This window comes from Amphiprion ocellaris, chromosome 17 (genome assembly GCF_022539595.1).
Source record: "Amphiprion ocellaris isolate individual 3 ecotype Okinawa chromosome 17, ASM2253959v1, whole genome shotgun sequence".
In the NCBI taxonomy this organism is placed as follows: Eukaryota; Metazoa; Chordata; class Actinopteri; family Pomacentridae; genus Amphiprion; species Amphiprion ocellaris.
The window spans coordinates 19,498,704-19,520,651 of record NC_072782.1 but is presented as its reverse complement, the minus strand read 5'-3'; the positions used below and the strand labels follow the sequence as shown (position 1 = coordinate 19,520,651).

The 21,948-nt window shown below is 45.1% G+C and overlaps 1 protein-coding gene across 1 annotated transcript in view; it reads right to left on the bottom strand.

The window, feature by feature from the left end:
* Positions 1-3,054: 3,054 nt before the first annotated feature.
* The window catches only part of cwc27 (CWC27 spliceosome associated cyclophilin), a 62,768-nt gene continuing 43,874 nt past the window's right edge, over positions 3,055-21,948 (bottom strand). The window contains exon 14 of the mRNA XM_023267247.3: positions 3,055-3,557. Coding sequence (XP_023123015.2) covers positions 3,395-3,557 — 163 coding nt within the window. The 3' untranslated portion in view covers positions 3,055-3,394. The remainder of the gene's footprint in view (positions 3,558-21,948) is intronic.

Genomic DNA, 21,948 nt, shown 5'->3' with positions numbered 1-21,948 from the left:
ACACCCCTGCTCGGCGCCTCTCACCATTGGCAACTCCAGAGTGGAAGAGAGTCCAACCCCTCTCGAGAGGGCTGGTTCCAGAGCCCCTGCTGTGTGTCGAGGTGAGGCCGACTATATCAAGTCGGAACTTCTCAGCCTCGCACACCAGCTCAGGCTCCTTCCCCGCCAGAGAGGTGACGTTCCACGTCCCTAGAGCCAGCTTGTGTAGCCGGGGGTGGGTACGCCAGGCTCCCCGCCCCTGGCCACCGCCCAACACACATGGCACCGGACCCCTATGGCCCCTCCTGCGGGTGGTGGGCCTGCTGGAGGGGGGTCCCACGTCTCTTCTTCGGGCTGTGCCCGGCCGGGTCCCGTGGGAAGAACCCCGGCCACCAGACGCTCTCCATCGAGCCCCACCCCCGGGCCTGGCTCCAGGGGGGGACCCCGGTGACCCGCATCCGGGCAAGGGACTCGTGGTTCCAAGTTCTCCCGGGGCTGCGACCTTATCGTGGTGGAGGGGTTTGCGTGTCCCAATGATCCCAGGAGCTATGTTGTCCGGGGCTTTATGCCCCTGGTAGGGTCACCCAAGACAAACAGGTCCTGGGTGAAGGACCAGACAAACAGCAGCCCAGAAGACCCCAATGAAGACTAAAAATCTTGGAACCAGAATAAATCACCCGTTACAAAATAAGTGTCACCTGAATTTTTAAGAAATGAGAAGGATTAGCTGGCTATTTTTAGCACTTACCCAAAAGGGCACTGGGAGATACCAGATGTAGAATCACATGATAATGCTATTACCATTCCATCTCATCCCTTACAGCCACTTGACCAGGATAAAGAGTGGTGTTTCCTGTTCCAAGCTGGGTGAAGCAACACACAGGAACGTTAAATATTCTCCTGGTGGTGCTGAAGACGAATTACACTGTCTTGTCCTTCTGTCTGGCCATAAATTACTGATTTATGCGGCAAGCAACATCCTTGTAAAAAGGAAATGGTGAAATTTTTGATTGATTTATTTTGTTTTAGATGAGTATCTATAGATAACATGCCTTTCAAACCCACTGGCAGATGTTGAGTTGTAGAGGGTTAGGCAAATGTATGTACGTGATGTGGGACAAGAGTCAGTCTTCTTTCAGATCTTTCTGAAGTTCAAGTCTAGCTAAGCAGAATCTGCATCTGCTTTGTGTTTGCACAGACAGCATTTTCTTACCGAGCTGCTCCGAAGGGACTAAAAACAGAAAGAAAGAGAGGTAATTTTGTCATTTGGTAAACTTCAGAATGTATTTTTACACACATTACTTTGACTAAAGTTACATTAAGAAGGAATCTCACCAGGGCGAGTGTTGACAGGAGGAATGATGAGAGTGTTATGAAGACTAGTTTAAGACAGACTTAAAAATGCCAATGTATCCTTTAATTTCAGAATTTCCCTCAGTGATTCATCACTGGCACATTTCAACCTGACGAGGACCCAGAGGCGCGTACAGTCAGTTAGATCACTGTATCACCTGTTTTAGATTTGCGGCAGCTCGGGCACAGCCGGGCTCATAATGTAACATTAACTCTACTTCCTGTTCCACATGAAAAATTAAGCATAATCCCAGAAGTGCAGTAAAAAAATAGTGTGCCGGCCAAGTGCAGCTCCTGGTCACACACATGGCAGTGGCAGATCATTTACCCTGAAACCACCACAGTGAGGTAAAGTTTTGGTTTAGGCAGTTCCTTTTTACAAGCTCTGACTGCTCCGGAGGTGACCTGAGCAGGACGGTCAGGCAGAAAAAAGAGCAGCACGGTGGCTGCACCATCTCCGGTTTTTGCCTCAGCATTAAAGGAGCATTTCGTGAAGAATGCTTATGCTACGTCCACACTGTTATGTTTTGTTTTAAAATGCGTAACTTTTCTTAAGTTTATGTCTAGTGTACAATACTCCAGAGTTTGAGCAAGCAGGTTTGGCTTCGGACTGGACGGGCAGAAACGTGACTTTTGGAAATAATGCCACTTCTTGTTTAGGCCCAGCTGTCATTCATCAAACTCCGATCATGTGACTGTTTTTGAGATACCAAGACAATTTCACATTTTCCATGTAAACTCACATTTTTATTCATGTTCTAACATAATTGCACAAGGGTTTTCTAATCATCAATTAGCCTTTCAACACCATTAGCTGACACAATGTAGCATTAGAACACAGGAGTGATGGTTGCTGGAAATGTTCCTCTGTACCCCTATGAAGATATTCCATGAAAAAATTAGCTGTTTCCAGCTAGAATAGAGGAAAACAGGAGCAGAATAAATCACCCGTTTTTGAAAAAAAAAAGCACTTTTTTCAATGAAGATAACATTAAATTAATCAAAAATATAGTCTAGTCTCATTTACCACATTGTTAATGTGGTAAATGAGACTAGACTATATTTCTGATTAATTTAATATCTTCATTGAAAAAAGTGCTTTTTTTTTTTCAAAAATAAGGACATTTCTGAGTGACCCCAAACTTTTGACCAGTAGCGTATGCCTTAACTACTAGTGGTTAACTAAGTATAGATAACAATTGCAATTTTTCTGATTGATTTCTAATTGATTTTTAACTCTTTGAACCCTCGTATTTTGCTCCTGTCCCGCTTTTACTTTCTGTGGGCTTTTTTTTTTTTTTCCAGCAACATAAAGTCCTGCATCTCTATGGAAACAGCACAACCATGACTACAAGTAGAGAGAACTCAAAAATGTCTCCAGTGCAGTATGACACAGTTATAATGCCATAAATCATAAAACATAGGGGTACAGAGGAACATTTCCAGCAACCATCACTCCTGTGTTCTAATGCTACATTGTGTTAGCTAATGGTGTTGAAAGGCTAATTGATGATTAGAAAACCCTTGTGCGGTTATGTTAGCACATGAATAAAAGTGTGTTTTCATGGAAAACATGAAATTGTCTGAGTGACCCCTAATTTTTGAACAGTAGTGTATATGTATAGTTGTTGTATGGCTGCTGTATCAGACTAAATTAGATAATCCAGGTGTACCTAATAAAATGTCCACTTGATTTAAACTCAAATAAAAGAGAGTCAGATAGACTGTTTATAAATTTTGTTTATTTGTCAGACTAAGTCAAAGGCTCACATTTAAGCTGCAGACAACATAAACAGAAAACAATAAAGCATAAAAAGTTAACAGTATTACATGTAATCAACTATCTTAACTATGACCACCGTCTAACTCCTGGTGAGGGACTGAACATTGTTCAGCTGCAGCTGTTCCAAGTGAGGAAGCTGTTCCACCACAGATTATAGCAACGGTATGCACTCAGCATCCTCAATCCAGATGTTGGAACCGGGAGACTGAAGGGGATTGAAGTGGAAAAGCGGACAGGCAGGATGCTGTATGGCCGGTTTTTCAGACCCAGCCTTTGACCTCACCTCTTGGCCTTCTTCTCCTTCATGATCTTCTTGCTCTCCTCTCTCCTGCGCTTGTTGACGGGGTTGCGTGGGTCGTAGATCTCGAATGTGTCCTCATCCTGCATGTTGGCATCCTTGACTTTTCTGGTTTGCTCATCAAAGTGTAGAACGTGGCCCATCCTAAATCAGATGGAGAGAGGTGGAGAGAGTTCAAAGAACGGTGGCAGAGGATCCACTAAATCATACTGTGCAGAACTACCTAGAGGGAGTTCAATAGCAATGTCAAAAAATGGGAAAAAAATGAATATGAAAAAAACATTGCAATTAATCAAAAACGGACAAATGCAAAAAAAATTAAAAGTGTGACACAATAAAAGTACTGTATCTCATTAAATATGGGTTTGTCAGACTTGTTCTGAAAGCTGTGATACAGTCAGCCAGTAAAAGTCAGTGAATCATTACAGAGGCATTGCTGTCTTGAAATTCTAGTAAAGAGAGACACGTGAGACTCCTGAGAACCTGAAACCTTCATAATCCAACAAACACACAATCAACACACAGACACAACACAACTAAACCCAGGTAATCACAGGGATTAACAAAAACCCTTTACAAAAGTAATAAAAAAAACAATTAACAACTGAACAAAAGCGATTACAGGAGTCAGAAAAACACCAGTTAGTGACTTTGCAGTCTCCAAAGTGTTTGAAAGAATCCAGCTTGAAAGCAGATTGCAGTTCATCCCACTTAAAAGGCACACAGAAGCTATTCCTGTTTGTACGTAAGAGATATTTAAGGTTAAGGTAGATATTCCTATACTGGGCGTGCGTGAGGTAGTTTGGAGATTTTAAAAGTAGAACTTTACAGATACATTTATGGATAAATAAGCTTCCCTTGTAACAATACGGAGTTTAGTGAAGTTTGAGTTCAGGGAGCAGGGTTCCTTCACATTTTCAATTTCAAAATACCACAGTTTTCCAGACTCACAGTTCCAGACTTTTGTATAGATTTCTCAGGTCAAAGGCTCAAAGGCTCTGGACCCCCCGACGTCCAACGCTGCGGATCAGCCGGCCTCCTCATCGGGGGCGGCTACCTCCCGGTCGCCGCTGGACGCCGGCGCAAAGACCACCTCCGCGCAAACGTGCGGTGGCCCCGGGGCTCAGCCTGGCTCCACCTGCAGGGTCTCCCCTCCGCGGGCGACCGGCAGCACTCGGTCCTCCTCCGGAGAGCAACAAACCCAGCGGTCCCAAACCCGGATATCCTCCGCAACCTCCCGACGACGTCTGCTGCGGGACGCGGTTCGCCGCCACTCCGCCGGGTCCGTCGGCAAAGATTTGGACCATCATAGCAGCTGTCTACAACGCGAGTTTGTAGACTCCTCATCGCTGCGTTTCCATCGCTCCACCATCACCTCCCCCCTTACCGACACCGAGCCACAGGGACAGCTGGCACCCGCGGCGGCTCCTCTGCACACCAGCCCCGACGCAACCTCAGCTGGAAGCCCTCCACTCCACCTCTCCCGTAAGTTCACAACCTCCCGTCCACCACTTGCCCCACTCTTCGCCCCCACTACGCTCATCATTGGCGACAGTATCATGAGAGGCATCAGGTTCTTTAACGCTATCACACTGTCATTCCCCGGTGCTACAGCTGCAGATATCGCTGTTAAAATTCCTTCCGTTCTCCGCTCACTCCCCTCCTCTGTACACCGCATTATCCTTCACGTCGGCTGCAACGACACAGCGCGCCCCCAGTCTGAGCAGACAAAACGTGATTTTCAATATCTGACGGACTTACTGAAAGACTGCGGAAAGTCTATTTTTATTAGCGGGCCCCTACCAATGGTGAACAACAATTCTGAGCGCTTCAGCAGACTGCTCAGCCTGAACACCTGGATTAGCTCGTTCTGCTGTGCCAGCAGAATTAACTTTATTGACAATTTTAACTGTTTCTGGAACAGGCCAGAATATTTTAACAGTGATGGCATTCATCCAAACAGGTCCGGCAGATCACTTTTAGTCTCAAATATCCAATACACCGTCCACACTTCAGACTGACTAGTGCCAGTGTTTACATCCATCTCTTCTTCACGCTCCACTGAACCGCCTCCCAGCTACAGCGCCCCCCTCTGTCCCCACCTGGAACTCCCCCCATCTTCCCCTCCAGCACACCCACTGCCTCCCCCCTCTGGCTCCCCCTGCCCGTCACCCCGGCTCTACCAGAATTCAACTAGCTGCCAAATCCCCACCATCATCAGCTTCAGACAACCTCGGCAGCCCTCCCTCAGAAACTGCCATTTTGCTAACCTTCGCCCACTTCCACGGACCTCACAGCCTTGTCCCCAGAAGCCCTCCCCTAATCACACATCCACACTTCACCTGAACTTTGCCCTCTTCAACACCCGCTCCGTCACCAGCAAAGGCCCCATTCTACAATTATTCATCCTGGACAATAAACTGGACTTCCTCTGTCTAACCGAAACATGGCACAAACCACTGGACTTCTACCCACTCAACCAAGCCACTCCCTCCGGATACACGTACCTCAACTCACCCCGCCCAGAAGGTCGAGGAGGCGGCATCGCAGTCATCCACAAACAGGTCTTCACAACCATCCCACTTTCCATCCCTGCCTCCCCCTCCTTTGAACACCTTGTTTTTAAATTACCCGGTCCCACCCCAATGGTCACTGCTATCATTTACCGCCCACCTAAACCAAACCCCTCATTTCTCCCTGACTTTTCCCACTTTGCCACCCAGCTATTAGCTACATCTCCATCAGTCCTCATCCTTGGTGACTTCAACTTTCACATGGACAACCTTCACAGTAAATCTGCCTCTGACTTCCTAGACCTCCTACAATCACTCAACCTCACCCAGCATGTCAAATTCCCCACCCACAACCATGGACACATCCTCGATCTGGTTTGCTCCTCTGGTCTTACAGTCCTAAATATCTCCAGCTGTCATCTCTCCATCTCTGACCACCTAGCAATAACTATGGACATCAGCCTCCCCACCCCCCTGCCCAAGGAAAAACGGACAATCTTTTTTAGAAACACTAGATCACTCTCCCCCTCTGTATTCTCCGCCTCACTGACCACTGCATTGTCCATCTCCCCTCCCCCATCAATCAATAACCCCACTGACCTCATCAACCACTATAATCATACTCTCTCTTCCTGTCTTGATCAGCTTGCTCCCCTCAAATCCAAATTAGTCACTTTCTCCCACTCTGCTCCATGGTACACCCCCGAACTCCACCGCATGAAAGCCCATAAACGACAGCTGGAACGTCTTGTCAAGAAAACAAACCTGACAGTTCACCGTCAAGCCTACTCCGACTTCCTCCAACAATACAAAGACGCCCTGAAATCTGCACGGTCCACTTTCTACTCTGACCTGATCAATACCAGCTCCAACAACCCCAAGTCCCTCTTCTCAACTGTCAATAAACTCCTTGCCCCCCCGGACACCGTCTCAAACTCGTTCACCACTGACAAGTGCAACCTATTCCTCTCTTTTTTCCATAACAAAATCATCTCCATCCACAGCAGCCTTTGTCACCTCTCCCACCTCACTTGATCCCCCCTCTCCTCCACCAAACCCTCTGAACTTTCCCCCCCTGGCCCACTTCTCGCCCGTTTCCCCCCCTGGACCTGCCCAAATTCATCACTGGAACTAAAAACTCCACATCCTGCCTGGACCCCATCCCCACTGACCTCCTCAAAAACTGCCTCCCTGTTATCTCCCCCCTCATCTCTAACATCATCAACACTTCCCTCAGTACTGGCTGTGTCCCCTCACCCCTCAAGCTCGCCTCTGTCTCCCCCATCCTCAAAAAACCTGGTTTGGATCCAACCTCCCCTCACAACTTCCGGCCCATCTCCAACCTCCCCTTCTTATCCAAAACATTAGAACGTGTCGTCGCTGCCCAGTTGAAAACTCATCTCACCTCCAACAACCTGTATGAAACCTTTCAATCCGGATTCCGCTCTCATCACAGCACTGAAACTGCTCTCCTCAAGGTCACCAACGATCTCCTCCTCTCCTCAGACTCTGGACAAGTCACCATCCTCATTCTTCTCGACCTCTCTGCAGCATTTGACACAATCAATCACTCCATCCTCCTGTCCCGCCTTCAATCCTCCATTAACATCACCGGCACCGCCCTCACCTGGTTCACATCATATCTCACAAATCGACAACAATTCATCAAGGTCAACAACTGCACATCCGCCACCGCCCCCCGTCCCATGGTGTCCCTCAAGGATCAGTCCTTGGCCCCCTCCTCTTTATCCTGTACCTCCTCCCCCTCGGCAACATCATCTGCCACCACAACCTACACTTCCATTGCTACGCCGACGATATCCAACTCTACATCTCCACCAACACCACCGCCACCACCACCCTCCCCTCTCTCTCCAGCTGCTTGGCCGACATTAAATCCTGGATGAGGAAAAATTTTCTCCTGCTAAACTGCGACAAGACTGATCTCATCTTTATTGGACCTAAATCACTCACACCATTTCCCCACCCCCCCATTACCATTGATAACTCCACCCTATCTCCTTCTGCTCACATCCGCAACCTCGGTGTGATATTTGACAGCAACCTCACTTTTGAACCCCACATTAATCAGATCACCAAAACTGCCTATTTCCATCTCCGCAACATCGCCCGTCTCCGCCCCTTCCTCTCCTTCTCAGCCGCTGAAACCCTCATTCATGCCTTCGTCACTTCCCGCCTTGACTACTGCAATAGCATTCTCTTCGGCTCCACCTCCAAAGTTCTCAATAAACTTCAACTCATTCAAAACTCCGCTGCCCGACTCCTCACCCGAACCTGTTCTCACGACCATATCACCCCCGTCCTGCAGAACCTCCATTGGCTCCCCATTTCACACCGCATCCAGTACAAACTGCTTCTCCTCACCTTCAAGTCCATCCATAATCTTGCCCCCTCTTACCTTACCGATTTGCTCCTCCCCTACACCCCCCCCAGGAATCTCCGCTCCTCCCACACAAACCTCCTTTCCATCCCGCACAGGACCAGCCGGCGACATTGGGGGGACAGAGCCTTCGCCATTGCCGCCCCCACACTCTGGAACTCACTCCCCCATGCCCTCCGTGACTGCACCAACCTCACCACATTTAAATCCCTTTTAAAGACTCACCTTTTTAGATCTGCTTTCCTTAAGTGATTCTGTATTTTATCTTGAACTTGTTTTACTATCTATTGATTTTAATTAACAGTTTTGTTTTATCTTATTGTATTTTATGTACAGCGTCTTTGAGTTTTTGGAAAAGCGCTTTATAAATAAAATTTATTATTATTATATTATTATTTAACAACTGACAACGTGTACGCTGTTAATGTTGCTACAAGGGACTCATTGTACATCAGTTTCATGAGGCAGGTGTTGCATTTCAATCGACAAGGAACCAAAAGAATCTAAATCACGAGATTTAAAAATGTCATTAACACCAGCATATTATTAAAATACAAAGAAATGAATTAAGAGTATCATAGTGTTTGAGAGAAAACTCTGACATGAGTGAGAGTGGCTGTGCAGGCCTCTCAGACTTTATAGTCATTTCGTTGTTTGGTTTTAATGCTCATTGTGAACTGATTGTTTATTATAAAGGGGCAGATTACATAAGTTTATTCTTCTTTCAGCTCCCTTTCATTCAGAAGTTTGGAAGATTTTGTTTTTGTATTATACTGAATTGTTTTTTCCTTTTGACAATGAATGAAATAAAAATTAACGAACTAATGAAGGTGTGTAGGAGAAGGATGAGAGCAGACTCCTGCAATCTACCTAAGTTGCAAAAATACATTTTCCATACTCTTTTGTCTTTTTCCCCATTGTTAACCAAGACCTATAGTATACTGAAAATAAATAAACAAAATGAATACGAATTTATGCATAATTAAATTGGCTGTTTTACATACTGTGTATCAGCCCTGTTTACTTGTTCTGTAGAAACAGTGATTGCAAAGTGACTTGCACTCCTTTCTACTCTACTCAGTTATTTGTGATTGTAATTTTGAGAATCAACGTTAAAGTTGCACCTTCATGCAGCATAAACATCTTATAAATAATTTTGCTACGTTTCTGCAAATAGCAGATTTTTTTCTCCTGAGGGCCAAAAATTAAAAATGATGAGCTAAAAAACGTCTAGATTTCAGAAGTACAATGTGATATTTCTCTGGGTTTTTTCACTTTTATCTGTACACAGTCAAATAATCTGCTGTGAATATAAAAACAATGATTAATGCAGCTTTAAATTTATCACAATATGCTGTGAACCACAAGTTTTAATTAAAACAAACATGTCATAACTTAATTTTAAAGAAATACGCTGGAATAAACCCAAAATATTTCCAAAATACTGTGTATTGTTGCCTGTGGGAAGCCAATATCCAGCCATGTTAAGCCTAGGTCACACACACTGTTTTGAACACACACTTTAAGCTCAGCAGGAATTTAAAGACACAGGGGTCACCAGACAAAAAATGCTAAAACATGATTGTGAGTCTAGTTTGTCAGTATAGGATCATATTAATGCAGGCATTAAAATTGCAGCTAAAACTACTAAAAGAAAAAGGTGTCATCAGGCTCACAGTCTGGAAACGTCTTAGCAACTAAAACATCCTGAAAGAAACCCTGGTCCCCAGAGAACAGTGTCTTTCATTCCCTCTGTCAGGTTCTCTTCCTCCAAAGACAGTTTAAAGAATCAGAGCATTCCTCCCAGGAGACAGCAATGTCAGGCACTTTACTGATAAAACACTGGCAGGATTACTTCAGCTGTTGTGTGAATGCTGTCAGGAAATCTAAACAACAAAACAGGATGATTGATCAACTGCAGACCCTGTCTTTAGTCAGTGAGCTGCATCCATGTCTGAGTGGAGAATCAGAAAGCTGTTGGGTTTTGTTGTGGACAGGGAAAACCTGCTGACCAGGACAGCAGCATGGTCGGAGGGAAGGAAATGTCACCACTTACATTTAGACCGAATTATCTCAACCGCTACAGGATGGGCTACCATGAATTCTAGAGATTTATGGTCTTCTTCTTATTAGGTGTCTTGCTTAATCGTGGTGATGACCAGCCTTTCCACTTTTCTCTGTCGTACGTTGTAGTAGTACAATGTAGCCTTCGATGTATATGTCCAGTCCTTGATGTCAATATACACTATATTTCCAAAAGTATTCGCTCACCCATCCAAATAATCAGAATCAGGTGTTCCAATCACTTCCATGGCCACAGGTGTATAAAATCAAGCACCTAGGCATGCAGACTGCTTTTACAAACATTTGTGAAAGAATGGATCGCTCTCAGGAGCTCAGTGAATTCCAGCGCGGAACTGTGATAGGATGCCACCTGTGCAACAAATCCAGTTGTGACATTTCCTCACTCCTAAATATTCCACAGTCAACTGTCAGCTGTATTATAAGAAAGTGGAAGTGTGTGGGAATGACAGCAACTCAGCCACCAAGTGGTAGGACACGTAAACTGATGGAGCGGGGTCAGCGGATGCTGAGGCACATAGTGCGAAGAGGTCGCCAACTTTCTGCAGAGTCAATCGCTACAGACCTTCAAACTTCATGTGGCCTTCAGATTAGCTCAAGAACAGTGCTTCAGCAGAGAGCTTCATGGAATGGGTTTCCATGGCCGAGCAGCTGCATCCAAGCCATACATCACCAAGTGCAATGCAAAGCGTGGGATGCAGTGGTGTAAAGCACGCCGCCACTGGACTCTAGAGCAGTGGAAACGTGTTCTCTGGAGTGACGAATCGTGCTTCTCCATCTGGCAATCTGATGGACGAGTCTGGGTTTGGTGGTTGCCAGGAGAACGATACTTGTTGGACTGAATTGTGCCAAGTGTAAAGTTTGGTGGAGGGGGGATTATGGTGTGGGGTTGTTTTTCAGGAGCTGGGCTTGGCCCCTTAGTTCCAGTGAAAGGAACTCTGAATGCTTCAGCATACCAAGACATTTTGGACAATTCCATGCTCCCAACTTTGTGGGAACAGTTTGGAGCTGGTCCCTTCCTCTTCCAACATGACTGTGCACCAATGCACAAAGCAAGGTCCATAAAGACATGGATGACAGAGTCTGGTGTGGATGAACTTGACTGGCCTGCACAGAGTCCTGACCTCAACCCGATAGAACACCTTTGGGATGAATTAGAGTGGAGACTCTAGAGTCAGGCCTTCTGGTCCAACATCAGTGTGTGACCTCACAAATGTGCTTTTGGAAGAATGGTCAAAAATTCCCATAAACACACTCCTAAACCTTGTGGACATCCTTCCCAGAAGAGCTGACGCTGTTATAGCTGCAAAGGGTGGACCGACGTCATATTGAACCCTATGGATTAGGAATGGGATGTCACTTACGTTCATATGCGAGTCAAGGCAGGTGAGCGAATACTTTTGGCAATAGAGTGTATGTCATTCTCTGGTGTCCTCTGGCTTTCTTCCCTTCTATGTTGCCTGTTATTGCAAGATTCTCTATGCTATTCCTCCTTATAACATGTCCTAGGAATTTAATTTTTCTCGATTTGATGGTTGCCAGCCTTATTCTTTTCGCATTTGCTCTCGTAAGCACCTCTTCCTTGGTTACTCTTGCTACCCACAATATCTTTAGCATTCTTTGTAGGAACCACACTGATTTTTTGTCCCCAGAGGTTGAATCCTAATGATTTTGCTGGTTCTCTAACCTTTCCTCTAGTGTCTCCACGAGGCTGACATGTGAGTGAAATTCCTTAATGACAAAAAAGTTCAAAGGATCAGTCAAAGATTCACAATTTGACTGAGAATCTTCAAGTCTGAAGACATGAGCTTTGCTTGTGGTTAACTGTTGGATAGTCTGACTCTGTCAGCCCATTCTATAGTTGTTTTAGTCGTGAGCTGTACTAAAATCAGATTTCATAGCTACATGGAATCAGATAGCCCTGTCATTGATGATTAAACAGAGCTGAAATGAGCGGCTAATGGCAGGCTTGTACCCACAATCCACATCATATGAGTCAGACTAACTGGTAGGAGAAGCTATAATCTGAGGTGCAGTGACACTATTTGTTTCTGGCTGAGTGTAGCAAACCCCAGCCAGACAATGGTGAAGCGTACTGATGTTTCTTAAAGCGTTTATTGACTTACAGCCATCAACGTTAAATTCATGAAATTCACCTTTTCTGTCCATCTGTTTTACTTAAAAAAAAAAAAAAAAAAAACACCGTAAGGGCTGTTCTCATTCCAGCTGGGTGCTTATGAGCCTTTAAACATGCTTCGCCTTGAACAACAACCGCGCAGAAATGTTTTTCTTCTGTTTTTATGCTACTTTTCTACTTTTCGGCAGTATTTCCCTCATGTCAAGCAACCTCTTCTTAGAGAAGCACTCCCTGTGCCACTGGAATGGTGCCAAAATAAAAGCGCACAACATTAAAATAAAATACGCCTTCAAAATAAAAGCATAAAGAAAGCGGTTATTTTAGTCTTATCAAAACAAAGGCTTGCAAAAATGATGAACTGATTAACAAACCTGTATTTGAGTAATTTACAGTGAGCATGTTCTTAACTTGAAATATTATGTATGTAACTGAGTGATTTACACTCCCACCAAATCATGAGCAATTAATGAAATGGTATACAGTTTACATTAAGCGCGAATGATTTCTAACTGAAAATAACATTCCCTTTGTAAGAGCTGGAACAACCTATGTAAAGAACAAATAACCACTATAAACCTTGCAAGCTTACAAGTTATGGGACGAGAGTATTCTGAAATATAGAGGGATAAGCAAGTTTAATCAGTCTCTAGTAGCAGGACTAGCTTCTGAACTGGGCGCTTGACTTCAGACATCTTGTGGAGACGCTCCCCTTTCTTGCCAAGGTCCCTGTCACCAAGGCAGACCATAACTCTCCTTACTAGTCCGTCTTTGTCAGTAGTGGCTTCTGATACTCTGCCCAATCTCCACTCATTCCTGCAGGCATTCTCTCCTTTCATTATGACGACATCTCCAACTTGTAGATTCCTCCTTGGTGTATGCCAACACTGTCTGAGAGCGATGTTGGCAAGTTGTTCTTTTCGCCATCGACTCCAAAACTGCTCGGCCAGGTATTCAACATGTCACCACCTCCTCTTGCCATAAATGTCCTCTCTGACGAACTCACCAGGGGGAGGTAAGGTCTTGACACTTTTCATAGTCAAAAGACTATTAGGGATGAGTGGCTCAAGGCTATGGGGGTCACTGAGGTTGTTAATAGTCAGTGGTCGGCTGTTGATGATTGCCATAGCTTCATAGAGGAAGGCCCGCAGCGAAGCATCATTTAGCCTGCCAGAGGAAAGAGCGAACATGGACCTTAAGACGCTTTTCACTGTCCTAATTTCTCTTTCCCACACCCCTCCAGCATGGCTTGAATGAGGTGCGTTCATGCAAAAGTTGCACTGTTTCTCAGAAAGAAATGTAGTCAGCCGGTCTGCACTGACTTCTTTAAGAGCTTCCTTGAGCTCATTTTTGGCTCCAACGATGTTAGTTCCTTGATCGGACTTGATGTGATGAACAGCACCTCATATGGCAATTAGGGCTGCCACTAATGACGAATCGCCTGAGCACGACACTTCATCAAAAGCGGAAGTGAGCGTGCAATGCAACAGTAATCACCGTCCGAGTGGAGCATGTAACACAGACGGCCATCTGCGCTGTATTGTAAACGCGAATGCCTGCGCTGTATCGTGCATATATAATATATATCAGCGCGGATGTCCATCCGTGTTACGCGCTCCACTCGGATGGTGATTGCTGTTGCATTGCGCGCTCACTTCCGCTTTTGATGACGTATCGTGCTCAGGCGATTCATCGATTCGTCGTTAGTGGCAGCACTTAATTGCAATGAAAAATCGAAGGCCATTGATGAGGGCATCAGTAGACATGCCGTCTAGCATCTCAATATGAACAGCATGAGAGCTAAGGCAAGTGATGAGAAGACCATACCTCTTCTTCTCCTTTCTTCCATGCTTCGTGAGGAATGGGCCAAAGCAGTCCATTCCACAGAAGGTGAAGGGGGGTGATAGTTCTACACGTTTAGGTGGTAGATCTGCCATCCTTTGCTCTTCCATTGGTTTTCGGTGCCGTCTGCAGGTGACGCATTGACAAATGCATGATGCTACTGCCTGGTTGATTCCTGGAATCCAGTAGCCATGGGACCTGATTTCATTAATGGTGAGACCTTTTCCTTGATGTTTTATCCCGTGGTGATGATGAGCTATTTGTGTAATGTGATGATTTTTAGGAATGACTGCAGGGTGCTTGATAGAGTTGGGAAGAGAGGAGTTACACAGTCTTTCTCCCACCCTGAGGATACCATCTTTATCGAGAAAGGCATCAAGAAAGTACAGTGGATTGTGAGATGGTAAGGTGTTCCCTTTGCTCAACAGTTTCAACTCTTCTTGATACACATTTTTCTGAAGATTTTTGATTATGCAGCATTCTGCATCTTCTTGTTCTGTTACAGTGGTGAGGTTGTTTGATTTATTGTTGCTGATACGCCTTAAAATGCGTGCAACTGCTCGAGTAGCCAGTGACCAGGATGAGAACTTGGACAAGCAATCAACCAGACTTTCTTGTTCTGTAGTTCTTGTGCTGAGTGCTAGAGCACTTCTGACCTCTGGATCTCCAATTGTCAACTCTGGGATTTCATCTGCTGGCAGCTTAATTTCCTTGTTCCACAAGAACTTGGGTCCAGTGAGCCAGGTGGATGACAGGAGCTAATTTGCACTCAAGCCCCTGGAAGCATGGTCAGCAGGATTTTCATTGGTTGAAACATGTCTCCATTGCTGAGGGGGTGAGCTCAGGTGAATCTTCTGAACACGATTAGCCACAAAGGTATGGAATCGCCGTGCTTCATTTTTAATGTATCCCACCTTAGAGTCGGTCCAGAAAAACTCCTCAGTTACAACAGTTACAAGTTCCTCCTTCAGCATGTTGCTCATCTTGACAGAAACAACTGCAGCTGCCAACTCCAACCTTGGGACAGTTGTGACCTTTGATGGAGAGACACGTGATTTTCCTACAACTAGGGCACAATGAACATCTCCATTTTCATTTTGAAGCCTCAGGTAGGAACACTGACCATAGCCCTTCAAGCTAGCGTCCAAGAAATGATGCAGCTCTGTCTTCAAGACCTTGCCAAACCCAACAGGTGAGTATGTGCGGGGTATGGTGATATTATTTAATTGGGCTAGATCACTTCTCCACTGTTCCCATTTTGGTCGAAGGTCTTCACGGAGTGGATCATCCCAGCCGGTGCCTCACCTACACCTCTCCTGAAGAATAGTCTTTGCCTTGAGCAGAACTGGCGCCACAAACCCAAGGGGATCAAACAAGCAAACAAGGAGGCAAATGTAGACAGAATGCCACGACGTGTTGCAGGCTGATCCTTGAGGCTGACACAAAACTGAAAATGGTCAGAATCCACATCCCACTGTATCCCAAGTGCTCTCTCAAGCGGTAGGTCATTGAATGACAGATCCATATTTTTCACATCAGTTGCCCGTTCAGAGGATGGTATACTCTCTAGAACGTCTCTGTCATTTGACACAAACTTGTGTAGTCATAGACCACCTGTGGCACAGAGTTCGTGAGCTTCTCTAGCAAGCTGAGTGGCGTCTTCAGTGCTTTCAACACTTGCAAGACTGTCGTCGACAGAAATTTCTCACTATAAACTGAGGCTTTAGGGTAACGGTTACTATTCTCCTTAGCGAGATGTTTCAGCCCAAAGTTGGGACGTCCAGGGGAAGAGGCTGCACCAAACAGGTGCACCTTCATACGGAACTCACAAGGTGATGAGTTCAAGTCTCCTTTCTTCCACCAAAGAAAGCGCAGGTAGTTGCGGTCAGCCTCATCCACATGAAATTCATGGAATATTTTTTCAATGTCACACATCAATGCAACAGGGTGCTGACAAAAGCAAATGAGCACTCCGCTCAAGTTGTTCAGCATGTCAGGCCCTGAGAGGAGGTGGTCATTTAAACTGGTCCCTTTGTGTCTGGCAGAGCAATCGAACACAACGCGAAGCTTATCTGGCTTCTTTGCATTGATGCACACCGTGATGGGGAATGTACCATCTCTCACCTTCACTCCTACAGTCCTTGATCTACTCTGCATCTCCCCTTTCAATGACCTCTTCCATGAACTTGACGTACTGCTCCTTGTACCTTTCATCCCGTTGCAGCCTCCTTTTGAGGTGGTTGAGGCGTATCATGGCTGAGTTTTTGTTGTCAGGCAAGCTGGGCCTGTTTTTGAAGGGCAGAGACATTTCGTAGTGGCCGTGTGTTTTTCCATATGCCCTTGTCCAGCTTGTTGAGAAAGATGATGTCATCTTGTGATACTGTTTTACTGTCTTCGCTGCCATCCTTGAAGTCAGATTCTAGAATGCGAATAGCATCAGCAGGAGTTACTGGAGGTAGCTCTTTAGCTGTGATTCTGTGACACAGGTGACGTGTGCTCTGCAAATTATGGGTTTGAGATGAACGGCGCACAATGCTCCACCCTAAATCTGTCCGTACAGCGTATGGTTCCTCATCTCCTCCGGGGATGACTTGCCTTGGTACCATGGCTCTGGAGCAGTTGAAGCCCATCAGAAGCCCCACCTCACAGTCCTTCAGTGGTTGGATCTCATCTGCTATTTCTCTGAGATGACCCCATTGCTTGGCTGTCTCACAAGTGGGAATGTGAGCATGATTCGCTGGTATGCAGTCCTTTGTGTAGACAACAGGGAGATCAACCTGAATAGCAGAACTGTATCCTCTTACACAAAGACCAAAAACACTCTCACTTGTGAGAACTATGTTCGCTCCACTCATGGTTGTCAACTTCAGCTTCACTGGATGCCTTTCAGCAGTCAAACTGTCACTCACTTCCTTGTCGATAAATGTAGTATCACTCTGAGTGTCCAGTAGAGTGTAGACAAGTTTCTCAACAGTTGTATTGTTTTTAGATGACAACCACACTGGTATCATCATCGATGTGCGAGACGAACCTTCATCTGCTACACTGAATGATGTTACAGCAGCACCTTGATTTGGCCCCATCTCTGAGGAAGACCTTTCCCTTTTGTAGTTGTAGTTATGGACTGTAGGATGCTTACCTTTGCAGTTGTCACAGAAGTGACGATGACGACACTCCTTTGCACCATGGCCAGATTTTAGGCATCCATAGCAGAGTTTCTTCTCCTTTATGTAGTCACGTCGCTCCATCAACAACATCTCTGTGAACTTAGGACATGCATGAAGCTGGTGCCTATTATCCTGACAAAGAATGCATGGAGTCTTAACCTTTTTCTGGTCTGACCTTTGGCTCACACTGTCTGTAGCTGTGTGAGTGGTGAGAACACTGGCCTTGTTTCTCTTTGTGTCTCGATGGTTTCTCTTCTCTGTGTAAGAGTCTGATGCGCGAAGTGCATAGAAGGATGTAATCGGATTGCAGGCAATCTCAGCTTCAGTAGACATAAATGTTGCAAAGTCTTTGAAACCTGGGAATTCTTTCCTCTCGTTCAGGCTTTGTGTGACTTGTCTGTTCCAGCGTGAAGCTGCCCAGTCTGGCAGTTTATGGACAAGCTTCTGGTTTTCCTCACAGTCATTTAATATGTCGAGACTCACAACATGAGGTATGGCATCTTGACAGGCATTCAGAAAATCATAAAAGTTTCTGAGCCCCTCAGCATCCTTAGATTGAATCCTTGGCCAATTAGTTAGCTTCTCTCTGAATGCTCTCTGAATTGTGAATGGCTGGCCAAAGCAATGGTTCAGTTTGGGGAAGAAGGTGCCATCCAGCACCTAGTGTGCAGGGCCACCGACGTATTTCTTTAGATTGTAAAGTTTTTCGGCTGGAGTGATAGCTCTTTGGTCAATGAGTGAGGTGAATGCTGCTTTCCATTCTGTGAATCGTATTGGAAGACAAATGGCTCTGGAACAGGGAGCCTATTTAAGGCTATGCTGTCTTGAAAGACCTGAGCAAGTGAGGAAATGTCTGTATGAGAGGGTGTTACAACAGGTGATAGTGGGACTGCAGTTACAGGCAGCTTCTTGGCCTCCTTGCCCCTTTCATCATCAATGCAGTTAGCAGCTTCACGTTCTGTCTCCTTACTATACACCTTCAACTTGGCTTTAGCTGCTCGCACTTCCTTCTCTGCCTGAAGTCGTTCCAGTTCATGCCATTGTGCTTCTAGGGCTTTCCGTTGTTGCTCCTCTAGCTCTCTAATCGCTTGTTTTTGTTTCTCATCAGCTATCATCATCTCATAATTGGTTTCTTTCACCGCTAGTTCAGTGGCTGCTTCTGCAAGTTTGACTGCCATAGATGAAGCTACAGAGTGGTGGTCAGACTTACCAAGCCTGGTTAAGGAAGCACCAGAGCCTGTAGGGTTCCCTGCACGTTGAGAGCATTGAGGACATGTAGGTGGTTCATCAGGTTTACTTTGGTGATCAGTCTGACAATCTTGTCTCGTTTCTGTTGTTTCTTTCAGATGTGGTCTCTCAGATGAATCTGCCACTGCATGGTGTTCACTCTGAAGATCTTTAACGTCATTCTGGGAACTGTCCATCTGCTCCTCTGTTTACTTAGTGTGACCTGACTTTGACATTATTGACTCAGTTTCCGTAGTTCTGTGCAAATATCAGTGAGTGTAACTGTACTTAACCACTGCACTGAGTTCATGAGACTGCTGCTCAGGTTGCCTTGGTGGATCATGCACTGATTTTCTGAAACAGCATTTATTTATTTAAGCATTTATTGACGTACAGCCATCAACGTTACCTTTAACATGAAATTCACCTTTTCTGTCGGTCAGTTTTACTTACAAAAAAGACACCGTAAGGGCTGTTCTCATTCCAGCTGGGTGCTTATAAGCCTTTAAACATGCTTCGCCTTGAATAACAACTGCGTGGAAATGTTTTTCTACCGTCCTTATGTTACTTTTCTACTTTTTGGCAGCGTTTCCCTCATGTCAAGCAACCTCTTCTTAGAGAAGCACTTCCTGTGCCACTGGAATGGTGCCAAAATAAAAGCGCGCAACATTAAAATAAAATACGCCTTCAAAATAAAAGCATAAAGAGAGTGGTTATTTTAGCCTTATCAAAACAAAGGCTTGCAAAAAATGATGAACCGATTAACAAACCTGTGTTTGAGTAATCTACAGTGAGTATGTTCTTAAATTGAAACATTATGTATGTAACTGATTGATTTACACTGAGCCTCTCCCTTTAAGGAAAATGGCCTTCAGGGTAACCTGTGTTGGCAGAAGTGAGACACTGGCAATGCTGTGAATTTATTTTCTGTTGTTATGTTTATTCATTTAAATGTGTACAGTAAAATTAAACGAAAGTACCTATTATTTATTTTTACCTTTTATTTAGTGCCTTCATTCTGTCAGTATTTTAGTGAATGCAATAGTTTGTCTATGACCACATACTTGCGCAGCTAGTGGCATTCCTAGCAGCCTCATCAGGACGTTGTGTTTCGTAATACTACAAGATGTTAGCATGCTAGAGGCCAGTTCATGGTTTCCGTGTGACCGATGAAGACTTTGAAAGTGAACAGTGATCTAGTCATACTAAAAAAAAATACCCAGCGGTTAGACAGTCACACTATTTCTCATGTTAAACACAGAATAACATACAGGGCTCTGGTGGATGTTTTTGAAAGGCTGGTACTGCACTTTTGCAAGATATACTGTAGCAGCAAGTCACAGATCTGAGTAATGGGCGGACATAACAGGATTTCTGGAGAAAGTAGAAGTTCCCACTGTGTCTGGGATCCCTCCATGGAATTCCCATACAAATCAAAGCACCATCATTGTTCAGCAGCAAGCACTTATTTACACTTCGGTTAATAAGATCATAAAGATGTGGGTGTCCCGGTAGCGCCCATAAACTGGGGCTATAGTCCCCTACGCAGCAGCCATGGGTTTGAATCCAGCCCATGGTCCTTTGCTGCAGGTCCTTCCCCCATTCTTCTCCCCACTTTCCTGTCTCTCTCTCACTACTGTCCTGTCAACAAAGCCAAAAAAAGAAAACTTTAAAAAAAAAAAAAAAAAAATTATAAAGATGTGAATATTGAAAAAATCTCACAAGGTGCCCAGCGGATCCTCGCACTGATTCCCAGCATGGGACATATGTTCTTCAGCAGTAGATCGCTAAAAGCTATACCCCTCAAACACTGACTGCACCTGATTGAACAAATATTGCATCATCTGCAACTGGATTTTAAACTGGAACAATATGGCCACTCATTTAGTAATTTTTTGCTATATTACAAAAAGTGTTTGCCAAAATGTGTTTGAACATTGTGTTGCTTCATTTCAAATGGATAATGGTTAGTTTAAAAGTTTTTCTGCTGTTTCCAGAGGCATCAAATGTCAGCTAAATGTAGATCTCTACGTCATGCAAATGAGGGGCAGGCAACGTGATGCCCTATCTCTCAAAACGTATTGCAACTGTGGTATTTTCTTAAGAAATTACGTTAGACCTTGGTCTTTTGATTTCTACAAACAATGTCATGGTCTTTAAACCTTGCCCTTTACGATGATGATCATCAGGTCTGCCATATCTGCGAGAGGGAAGAACACTCAGATGAGCTTGTGCTGTATTTATCTGGTGTGCAGACTGTTCGTGTTCAACCTGTCTGCAAAAAATAAAGAAACTTTAACATATTTTGTGCTTGATGGCTTGCCTGCTGAGTACATTCTGTGTTACGTGTCTGCTCCCTTCTCAGTGCGTTAGTCGGTATGTGTGCGCTTTGGACTCTCTCCTGTGTTCATTTGAAATCGGCAGGAGTTGTGACAGCTCACTTAGAATGTCATGGCTAGACTCTGGCAGACCCTGATGAGTCCTGCTGGGCGAGCAGGCCGCCTCTGATAATTTGTCTAGCAGTCTGGGTGATGACAGCCTGCCGGCCGTACAGCCTCCCGAGCCGTACAGCTCTGAAACGTGATGTGGAAGCCCGGCGTTCAGGGCTTATCAAAACTCTCTGCGCTGCCATGATGCAAGTCTACAGAAGCCTTTCCTCAATTTATTTTTCTTCTTTTTTCTTTTTCTTTTTTTTTTTTACTAAAACAGGGGGTGGGAATTAAGGAGCACAGGAGCAATGGTGAGAGCAGTGGTGGCTGTTTGCATTGAGAGAGTGGACTCTGTGAGGTTGTGTGTGTTAGCAGAGGAGGAGGAGCAGGAGAAGGAGGAGGAGAAGGAGGAGGAGGAGGAGGGGGCTGTAGAGTCAGAATTTGTAGACACAGACACAGATGGAATAGTTTACCTCCTCTGGCCCAGACTTGACTTTCAATGTCTGACCTGTTGTAACCTACATTCTGTTCGCAGTGCTCCTAGAGTGGCACAGACATCCCACTGATGTTTTTCTAGGACTGCTATGCTACTGCCCCTGTCTCTCCCCTCTCACCACACCTGGCGGGGGAGGCACAGTGAGGTGTCTACTGCCAATAGAGGCTCCAAACGCCAGCCAGGGCTTCTCTCAAATTCATTAGGGCCCCCACACACAGACACTTGAAGGGGGCTTCTCAAGACT